The sequence below is a fragment of the Pteropus medius genome, unplaced genomic scaffold (genome assembly GCF_902729225.1).
Source record: "Pteropus medius unplaced genomic scaffold, Ma_sr-lr_union100, whole genome shotgun sequence".
Lineage (NCBI taxonomy): Eukaryota > Metazoa > Chordata > Mammalia > Chiroptera > Pteropodidae > Pteropus > Pteropus medius.
Genome location: NW_024349800.1, coordinates 29558136 through 29569377, shown reverse-complemented (window position 1 = coordinate 29569377; position 11242 = coordinate 29558136). Strand labels below are relative to the sequence as shown.

The 11242-nt window shown below is 35.7% G+C and overlaps 1 protein-coding gene across 2 annotated transcripts; it reads left to right on the top strand.

Moving 5' to 3' along the window:
• The first annotated feature begins 9116 nt into the window (after positions 1-9116).
• On the top strand, positions 9117-10896 carry LOC120621636 (prolyl-tRNA synthetase associated domain-containing protein 1). 2 transcript variants are annotated; one of them, XM_039887146.1, is made up of 2 exons: positions 9117-9283; positions 10380-10896. In XM_039887146.1, the coding sequence occupies exons 1-2, from the start codon at positions 9200-9202 to the stop codon at positions 10809-10811; spliced, it is 516 nt and encodes a 171-aa protein (XP_039743080.1). In that variant the 5' UTR covers positions 9117-9199; the 3' UTR covers positions 10812-10896. The 2 variants fall into 2 exon arrangements, with proteins under 2 accessions (XP_039743080.1, XP_039743079.1); XM_039887145.1 differs by lacking the exon at positions 9117-9283 and adding an exon at positions 9310-9669.
• Positions 10897-11242: the final 346 nt, after the last annotated feature.

The window sequence follows — 11242 nt, the reverse complement described above, 5'->3', positions numbered from 1 at the left end:
ACCCTCGAGGGAAAGAAAGTTAAACGAGGAAATGAAGAAATGATTGGCTCTTGCAAAACACATACCTAACAAGAAGGGAAAAATAGAAGGGAACGTGGCGGTAAAACCAGTTAGTATTGGTAAGGAGCGCTTTCTCTTTGAAAAGTCGCCACGTGTGGATAGCATTTGAAGAATAAAGTCACACAGCGTTCCAATCCCAGCGCATTCCTAGTTCTGTAGACTTGGAGACGTTATGTAAACTCTCTGTGCCTCAGTTCTGCAATATGATAATGATAGTAGCTACTTCATAGAACAGCGATAAAGTTTATAAGAGCACCTGCTTCATAATAAGGGTTTGCTGTTTTTATTACAGCCTCCTCCCAGAGCATTTCCACACCTTGATTGGACAGGTCTTTTGGCCGATCCCCTTAACTACAACCACCTCCACTTTTCAAGAGTGTTAAGTATTGTTTAATCTCAGCCCTCAAGGTCTAACACTACCCAAGGCTAATGACAGTATAGAAGAGTTTCTCAAAAGCATACTTACCTTTTTTTCCTTCCCTTAGTCTGACCTAACTCATGCCTTCTTTTTTGTCTCCCCAGTGCCTACCACAAAGGTGTGCACTCACTATTAACTGAATGATTGAATAGAAACCTCTGTCCTAGAAATCTTTTTAATGAACCTAACACCCACACACTTAAAAACGAGTTATTCATCCCGATTCCTATAATTTTACTTACCATTCACACCCACTGAAGTGCAATTCTGCAAGAAATTGCTCTTTGCTCTCTTACTTGCCTTGCCAGTTGAGAAATAAGCAGAAATTGGTTGGTAGAACATCAAAGAAGGGGTCATATATTTCTTTCCACAATATTAAAGTGAAAATAACTGATGCTTTTCTAATCATGATGATAATACATGCTAATGTAGAAAATTGAAGCAATAAAAGGGCTTAAAAAAAAAGGAACGAGGGTAATTTAAAAAACAGAGGAGCTAACCTGAAAGAGTTCCCACTGGCCAAAGATGAGAACATTTAACTAACAAAATAACAGTATTGGATTATAACCCAAAGTATCAAATAAGTATTTGTGTGTACATACTGGTATAAATGAGTGAATGAATGAATGAAGTGGGAGAAGGCACAAATTCATACTACAGGAGTCCATATAATATATCTTTGTAGCTTCTACTAGGAGGTAAAGCTTAATTCCCCTCACCTTGAGTGTGGGCTGGGCTTAGTGATTTGCTTCCAAAGAATAGAGTATGGAACAGGGAATTAATAACTTTACAGTGGAGAATGCTGGCAAATATCACCTAAACCAACTAATCAAGGTGAATGTAATCAGCAAAGTCATGTTGGTATCATGTAACCCCTGAAATGTTGTAATGTGGACACTCTTTCTCATATAGCATCTTTCCCAAAAGCCTATAAACCTGCTCTAATCATGGGGAAAACATCAGGCAAGCCCAAATTGAAGAGCATTCTACAAACTACCTGAGCAGAACTCTTCAGAACTGTCAAGGTCATGAAATGCAAGAAAAGACAAACTATCACAGATTGTAAGAAACTAAGGATGATCAAATGCCTGTATAGAATCCTGGAACAGAAAAGCACATTAGTGAAAACACTGTGAAATCTGAATGAAGTCTGTAGTTTAGCTAATTGTACACCCCAGTGTTAATTTCTTAATTTTCACAAATGTATTATAGTTAATATAACACATTACCAATAGAGGAAATTAGGTGAAGGGCATTTAGGAACTCTCCACTATCTTTGCAACTTTCCTGTAATCTAAATTTATTCCAAAATTAAAAGTTTATTTTTTTAAAAAGTGAATCAAATCCTAAATCTCACATCTCCAGAGACAATCAATTTTATTATTTTGGTGAACATTATTCCATTTATCTCTATGTATACATGTACACATAGTTTTTCATAAATGAGATTCATACTATAAATGCTGCTTTTTGTTTTTACAACTTAACCAAAAATAATATTTCATACTGTCATATTCTTGGTGAAAGCCATTTCTCAGACCTCTGACATGATAGGTCATAAAACATACTTCATGAGGAAAATTGAATCCAAAGAAGAGTAAAAATAAATAAATAAAACAGAAAAGCAGCTGTATTGCAGCCTATCTGGCAAATGGCTTTATCTTTTGTTAGTTCCGCCTTTCAACTTACCCCCTCTACTAACTTTTTTTTTTGCGTTTCAAAATCTTGGCTGAAAGTTCCCGTAAGGAGCTAGGTCACTTTATTCTCTAGACCAACTATAGTTCTTGGTGATAATTAGGGGTAAAAGCCTTCTACAAGAGGAGCAAGCAGTGAATTGCTGCCCTGTACACTCCTGCACAACAGTTCTAGAAAGAGCTATAGTCACCTCACTGGGTTTGTTCTAGGAAGAGGAAATCATAAAGAATGACACAAGAACTAAGTATCTTCCAAAGAGAAGCTGATCAAGGCTGCATTAAGGCAGTTCGAAACTACAAGATTAAATCTGTTTTGTTTTGTTTCAATTGTCATATATTGCCTTCACAAAATAAAGCAAAAAACCTTGCAATATAAATTGCTAGAGAAATAATGCCAGGAATTTTAAAACTTTAGAAAAGACTTGAGAACCTGAATCACGACAATCTAAAATTGTAATAGTTAGAATCATAACTATATTTTCACTGCCAATTACATACTAGTCATATAAATATTCTTATATTTAATATTTTGTACAGCAGTTGTTTTTGGCACATTAGCAGGTTTGAGGTCCACTGATGATTCAGTTTTCTTTGACTTTGATTTGACAAACACTCCCAGTGACAAACTGGTAATCTAGAGATCACATTTTGGTAAGGTGAATTTATTTTAAATGTGTGGCTTTGGAGAAAATCACTAAATCTTAATAATAATAATAATAGCCATCATTAATTCGATGTGCTATGAATGAGACATTGTTCTTAATGCTTTATAGTCATCTCATTCAATGCTGCAAGACTGAATGTCTTATTTTTGCACAATTTTAACAAACCAAAGGTATTGCATATCATTGAGGAAGTTAAGTAACTTACCCAGGCCATATCCTTAGTGATTGGTGAGAAGGACCTAAATTCATGTTTGATTCCAAGGCTGTTTCTTAACCACTTCCATATTTGAAGAAGTTGAATTAAAGATCTTTAAGATCTCAACCAGCTTTGAGATTTTACCTTTGAACACATGAATATTAATATTTTTTAGCTTAAATCTGGTATCAATCTGTACTCCATGGTATATGGTAAATCTTTGTGTTTCTGTTAGTACTGCAGCTGCTATTAAAGCAACAATTATCTTTATGGAAAACAATGAGTAATGACTTTGTATAGTACTTGTGGAAAACATGACATTAATCTCTAGGAACCTCTAATAAAAGCCATACCAATACTCATTAAAGATGTCTGCACTGAATTTTCTTCAGCAATGAGGTGGTTATCTCTTTACCACTGACATCCACATTACACAAAGCTTTTCTGTGGGCTTCCTCTTGAGCCTCATCAAATTATACTTCACTGATTTCTTTTTATAAAATTACATCTCTTAAAAACGTTTTTGCTATAAAGTCTTTAGTTTCACTTTTTCCAGCTTTATTAAAGTATAATTGACAAACCTGTAAGATATTTACTGTACAGTGTGATCTGACATACATATACGTTGTAAAAGGATTCCCCCATAATTAACACATTCATCACCTTAACATACTTACCTTTTTTGCTTTTTTTGGTGAGAACATTCAAATTCTATTTTCTTAGCAAATTTCAATTGTATAATACAGTGTTATCAACTAGAGTCATCATGTTATATATGAGATCATCAGACCTTATTCATCTTATAACAAGTTTGTACCCTTTCACCATCCTACATTCCTTACTCCTAATTCTTGTCCCATCTCTTCCACTAACTAGTTTAATTAAGACTTTGAATAAGACAATCTTTCTGGTGTTCAATATCTTTATTACAAAATGAGGAAGGTTAAACTCAGAGTATTATTTTTGAAAAGTTTAATAAAAAATATGACTCAAACAAATATAAAGTGAGTATATGTCTAAAGATGTATTTGACTCATTAATGATGTAACCAGCAAGTTGGTAAGCCTCATTTGAAGAGAACTAGGAAGTGCAAGTATTTACAGTGGCTAAAAGAATAAATGATTGAATAAGATTGCTAATAAATATACAAAATTGACTAATATCCTGGAGCACAATAAAGCTAGAACTTTTGGGGTTATCTTTTCTATGAGACGAAAATCATTTGCACTGCTACTGGGCAAAATTCACTTATATTAATACCAGTTTTTTATACATTAAGACCTACCTTTACAGAGTTGTACATTATCTGCATACTAAAAGAAAATAAATACCAAATTAATCAAAGGTGTACATTCCTGGAGAATCAGATAATCCCCAAGAGTGTCTGCCAAACAAAACCCAGCAGGACACACTGAAGGCACAAACGGTAATATCTTTGCCTATTTCTAAATTTTAGATAATTTTTCTTAACACAACTAAGAGTCCTTTGAGATTTAAATTTCTCTTTTAGGAGCAGTGCCAAAAATGTAATGCCACTAAGAATTACAACCGTTATACACCACCAGTGAGCACACATTGATTAAGTTTATTCTACTTAGAATTGCCAATTGCCATTTTGTTTTTAAAATTTTTTTTTGTTTTTATTTATTTATATATTTATTTTTAATTGAAGAAATGATTTAAATTGCCAATTGGCATTTTAAACCACCCAGACTAACTGAAAGGCCAACTGTAGTTTCCTGATATTTATTGCTTCAAAGAAAGCTTTATAAAGGATGTATCTCATCTTATACCAAAATTAGTTAATTCAATAGTTAATAAATACATAGTAAGAGCCCATCATGTACTAATCACAGTTTTAGGATAAAACAGAGAAATAAAATAGATGAAGACTCTTGTCCTCATGGAGATTATATTCTTGTGGTGGGAAATTCCAAATGAATTAAATATTTAAATGATAAATAAAAATAGAAGATAATGTAAATGATATCACTTATAAACTTGGGTGGGGGAAACCTTTCTAGTCATAATTCCCAAACCAGAAACTATAGGGGGGAAAAACTTAGATTAGCCCGGTGGTTCCCAAATTTAAGTGGGCATCAGAATCCTCTGGAGGGCTATTTAAAGCACAGATTGCTGGCCCTGTGCCAAGATTTTCTAATGCCATACGTATGAGATGATGACAATGATGTTGGTTTGGGGACTACACTTTGCAAATCTGGATTAGAATATATACATAAATATTTTAAATGTCTATACTGTCAAGTTATTAAAAACAAAATTAAAAGAAAAGCTACAACTGGGAAAACATTCACAATACTTGATTAATTAAGGTTGTAAATTGGGAACAATTCCTCCCTACTCTTGAAGTGCTTTTCTGTGAAAAGAGCTCATTTCATGCATTTTGGGCCTTTCTTCTGCCCCCTTACTCATTCAGATTCTGAGGAGATGGGTTTGATTTACTAAATTTGAGAATAACTGAGCATACCTCAACTCATCTTTCTTTCCCTCAGGAGCCATCAGTGAATACAGTAAACAAAAATGACTGCATTCCCCTGCACTTTTACTTAATTCTAGTGGAGCTTATATTTTATCTTGAAGTTATTAAGTTGCTATTTAATGTCTATAGATACATAATTCTACCATTAGTAAATGTAAGTGATACTGGTATTTTTCCTAAATCTTAAAAACACAATGCAAAAGCATGTTTGCTTATTTAATAGCCTTGACTCTGGTAATCAAATAATTGCTAATTAAGATGTGGAGAAGAGAATGTTCTCATACCATAAATTGATGAAACCATTCTGGAGGGCAACTGGCCACAGCTATCAATTTAAATGTCTATACTCTGTAACTGCACTCTGGAAATTTACTCTAAGGAATAAATGAAATAATCATGCAAAGATATACAGATATAGAAAAAGATAATTATCACATCTTTATTTGTAATAATATGGAAAATTTGGAAATTTTTAGAATGTAAATCATTGGACATTAGAAAATATCCAAATGAGGAGCTGGGTAAATACATGGAATACTATAGAGCCATTATAAGTAACAATGTAGATCTCTACTGACATAGAAAGATACCTATCGGGTGAAAAAAGGAGATCAAAAAATATTGTATGTTATGTAATTGTGTTGAACAGATAAAATTAGAAATAAACAGCATTATATAATTATATAGAGTATATATACACATAATATATTTGATATGAATATATGTAAAGACCTGTGACTTAAATCTTTTTGTATATTTTTCCATGGTCTGATTTTTTAAATAAACATGTATGTTTTTAAAAGTATGATTTTAAAACATTTTAAAAATAAATTTATGTAACTTGTTAAATAACATTAAACAATATTTTTATACTAAAAAAAAGAAAGCTACATTATATTTTGGAGAAATACTAAATATGAGTTTGTTTCTGACTGAATTGGCCCTTTTTGTTCTTACATTACATCTAATACATTTCAAAGATGTATTTATTAATATTTACTCAAATCGGCATTTGCTATAAATAGGTAAATCAAATCAGCAAGGATAGAGGAAAAAAATCTGTGATTTCTGGTCTCAATCTTATATTTTTATTAAAATTTATACAAATACATTCCACTTACAAGGTAATTTAATGCATTAAAATCACATGAAATTTCTCTTTTTAGCCAGTAAGACTAGGACAGAAATTCCAAACTAGGCCTTTTGAGTCACGCTTCCCTTGCTCAGGCCCACTTCCATGTCTGGAAATGTACTTTCTCTTCTAATAAAACTTTTCTTTTTTACCGTAAAAAAAAAAAAAAAAAAAAAAAAATCCAAACTAGTTTCCATAAGTCTAATTCAATTAAACTATTCTGAAATGCTAGACTTGAAAATATCCCGTTCATATGCAAAATAGGAAAAAATAGTACTTTTGTATAGTTTTCTTGGGTTGCTGTGAGAACTGCCTATAGATCATGTAATAAAATTGACTGTAAGGCTCCATTCATTTATGTAGAGTTCACTAGGTCAGCAAAGTTAAGACTGGTTTGAAGGGACCTCATAGCATGCCTTGCTGACCTGGCCTCCCTTTGCAAGGTTTCCTTAAGTACAGTTATTGCTGCTCCACCTTGTGCCTGGGGATCACAGTAGTGTCTGGAAACAATTCCTACCCGAAGTAAACCTTCCTTATGACCATGCAATTTTAAATGATGTTTAAAGTGAACAAAAGAAAACGAATGCTACTTCTCTGCTTAACCAAGTTGTCATCTACTACACACGTTTTATGTTATATGAAACCAGTATTTTCCCAGGCAAGAAAACTGAATGTATTCATCTATCTCATATTTCAATTTGGAGGTAATTTAATTCAGCCTGCCCACTTAATAACTTTTCTACATCTAATTTTCTTCTCTTTTGAAGTCTTTGTTGAAAACATTCTCATGTAATCTTGGTTGCGAAGACCTGGTTTATATTACCTTATATTTGTTATATTAATAACATCTTTTAATCTTTTTCAGACTTGGTTTACATTTATTTTTAGTAACTTATTGATTTCCCTTCCCCATTATAAAAATTATATATGCTTAATATTTTTAATATTTTAGAATACAGAAAAAATAAAGAAAAAATTAAAAATACCCACAGTTCCATTAGCCAGAGATTATCCCTTCAAGAAATGTATTTTTAGCAAGTGAGAATTTTAGTTTCCAGCTCTACTGTGTGGGAAATGGAGCCATGTCTCCCTCTTCTTGCTCTTTGCAGGTCAATCACACTGTCTTTCAATGCTGCTTCCTTGGTTTGCTTCCTTGCATCCTTGCACACAGTGTCATGTTATTTCCTCTACCAGGGACACCCTTCTCTCCTCTCTTTGTCCACTTAATTCTTATTCATCTTTCAGATCTCAGTTTAAGCTTCACTTCCTCAGAGAGGCCTCCCTTGATCTACTCTGCCTCCTCTAAACTAGGTGAGAGTCCCCTACTGTGGGCTATCCAAGGCCAACTCTGGGTGAAATTGTGAAGTCCGACCTGATTTTCTCCTATTTCACACTTTCTGTCAAGGATGTTATACAGATGAGGACTCACTTTGCTGAGTCTTAAGAGGCTTCCTTTTCCAGGCCTTCAATTTGCACCCCAGAAATGACTTGTCATCTACTACACACGTTTTATGTTATATGAAATAGTGAAATGTCCCTAGGAATATCTGTTTAATTTGAGACTTGAGGCTTAGTCTAAATGAAACCCTAACGTGAAAGTTCAGATCTCATTCAAGGAGTGAAGGTTTCGCAGAATAGTGGAAAACAGCCCACCAAGAGGTAGGTAAAGGGCTTCTGAAAAAGTTGTTTTGGTTGCCACAGCTAATTATTCACAGATCAATAACAACAAAAACTAATTTTCGGAAAAGGTAAAATGTAAAATTATAATTTATAAATTAAAAGTTGTAAGTCCTATAAGGATAGGGAGTTTGCAACCTCAGGGAGTTTTCCTGGTGAAATCAGGAACTGGTCCCCCTACACAGAGTACAAGCAGTAACCCTAAGAGGCAGGCCACTCCAGATTGGTAGGTGACGGGTTTAATAAGCAAGGGAACTTACTTAGGCAGCTTGTCTCGGTTGGCTGCAAGATGAGATCTCCATCCAGATTCTTAAGAGTTTATATAGAGGACTTAATATGGTTTGGTTACCTAATGTCCAGATGGTCTCAACTACACGTTACTCACAAGGCTACCTCCTATAGGTGGCTTCCAGTACCGAAACAGTGGGAGCAATGTAGTTCCAAGACCAGAGAACGAGGTGAGGAGTCTCTGCCCGCTTCATCTCTCGTGTCTACTGGAGGTCAGACACTCAACAAGGTCAACGCTCCCTAAACTGAACCTGGTTACCGGCTCTGATTCTACTTAAAGAGCAGATGTACTGGACCCACGAAGCAGAAGCAGGGTTAGGAGAAAAACACGAGAATGAAGGGGCCTTCCTCCCGTGAGACAGGAACTCAGACTTGAAAGGCTGTCTCCGCCGACAACTTTCAGGAACCCGCAAGGAGAGGAGCGCGAAGATGGCACCGCCCACCTCGGCAAGGCGCCGACACTGGGCTTCCGGCGGCGGACTTAGTCTTTCCAGGCACTTCCGCCTCGGCCTCCCGGGAAGCCGGGCACTTCCTTTCCCAGAGTCTCTCCCGCCGACCACGACAGCAGCATGGCAGGCGCTGAGTTGCGCGCGGCGCTCGAGCAGCGGCTCGGCGCGCTCGCCATCCGCACGGAGGTGGTGGAGCACCCGGAGGTGAGGAGTTCCTGCCGGGACAGCCCGGCCCTTCGGAGTGGGTAGGCCCCGCTGCACCGTCTAAGGGGCGAGGCCGCCAAAACCACCTATCCCAGGAGTAATATGCCGCAGAAATGTCCGTTCTAGGGCGTTTCCCGGGTTCTAGAGTTTGAAAGAGACCTGACAGGAATATCAAAGGCCTTTCGAGAGAACTTGTTTTCCTCTTGGCGTGATTTTGTAACATTCCACGTTGATTAGTACAACATATTGAGAACTTGAGCACTTTACACTGGTGTGGGATGTTGATCAGTGTGTCCACTTTATGTGTAAAGTTACCAAGCAGTAAACCGTCTCTGAAGTGCCTACGATTTATCAGGCAGGCATCATGCATACAGCGAGACACCAAGGTTAGAGTTTGGCTTTTTTTTTTTTTTAAACATGATTTAGCGTATAGATATGAAGATTTGCAAATACTTAGAAGAACCAATGTGTAACTTCAGTGGTTAGGGACATAGTTTTTACCCAAGGCTTGAGTAACAGCTAATGATAATAGCTAAATATGGTATTTTTCAAAGGGTACAGAAATACATTAAAATTCAGTTTCACTCAACTTTGCCAATTTATCACGAAAACTTATTTTCTCTGACCTTCCTTCCCTATAGTCCACATACTCTCCCCTTCTTTATCTGTGCATATTGCCAGCTTTTCTGATGTTCTCTATTAGTCTAGGGTCTCACTCCCTGCCCCCTCACTCTCACCGTGGTTATATATTTGTGGATTGAAGGTTGACACCTGGTCTGGATGTAACAGAATGCTTAGGAAATAGGAGTCTGGGCTGCTATGAACTTTCAGTACCAAAAGTTTAAAAACAAAAAGCATTTTAGGAATGTCAGGGCTTGGCCAGCACACTGGAATAGAGAATTGACCCAAGAGACATTACTTGAGGTCCTAATATGAGGAATTGAGATAGTAAGTGCTTATAATTATTTGGTAATGGGTCTCTCTACCAGTGAAATCCAGGGTGTTGAGTACTTCCTAACCTTGCTGTTTTCACCCAGCAAGCAAAAATACATATAACTGTATACATGCATATAATTTCTCATATGACATTTTACAGGTATTTACAGTTGAAGAAATGATGCCTCATATCCAACATTTGAAAGGAGCCCATAGTAAGAACTTATTTCTTAAAGACAAAAAGAAAAAGGGCTATTGGTTGGTGACAGTTCTTCATGATAGACAAATTAATTTAAATGATCTTGCCAAGCAGTTAGGTGTTGGGAGTGGAAATCTGCGGTTTGCTGATGAAACAGCCATGCTAGAAAAACTAAAAGTTGGCCAAGGCTGTGCCACACCCCTGGCACTCTTCTGTGATGATGGAGATGTGAAATTTGTACTGGATTCTGCTTTTTTGGAAGGTGGACATGAAAAGGTGTACTTTCATCCAATGACCAATGCTGCAACCATGGGATTGAGCCCTGAAGACTTTGTTACATTTGTGAAGACGACAGGACATGATCCCATAATACTAAATTTTGATAAAAACTAATTGGGCCAATATTTAGAATACATGTTTCTGAAAGCTGTTTTTATTTGTAATGTGTAAAAAGCATTAAAAGTGATAATATTTAGCACCTTGGTTTTGGTGACTAAACCATTTTAGGAAGAATATTTCATTTTAAGGGGACTATTTTTAAAAAGATGTATTGAGGTAGTGTTAGCTCATATCCCACTCCTACCCCCATGATTTACTACAGGAATGCCTTCAAAAATTAAGAATAAATTAACATCAAAACTAAGATTAGTTAACTAAGATTAACTGTTCTACATTTTCTTTAGTGTTTATCTGAAAAAAAGCAAGTGTAAAACAGCATATATAAAATTATGCATATAATAGTGTACATGTAGGGAAAAAATCAAAAGGAATATAAGAATATATTGTTGATAGTGGTTGTCATTGGAGAATGAGGATTAAGGAAT

Bases quoted from the DNA above. Each gene is read 5' to 3' on its own strand.
- LOC120621636 (XM_039887145.1), top strand. From the start codon at position 9,562: ATGTTGATCAGTGTGTCCACTTTATGTGTAAAGTTACCAAGCAGTAAA. The intron at 9,670-10,379 runs GTTAGAGTTTGG...GACATTTTACAG, and splicing joins GCATACAGCGAGACACCAAG to GTATTTACAGTTGAAGAAAT.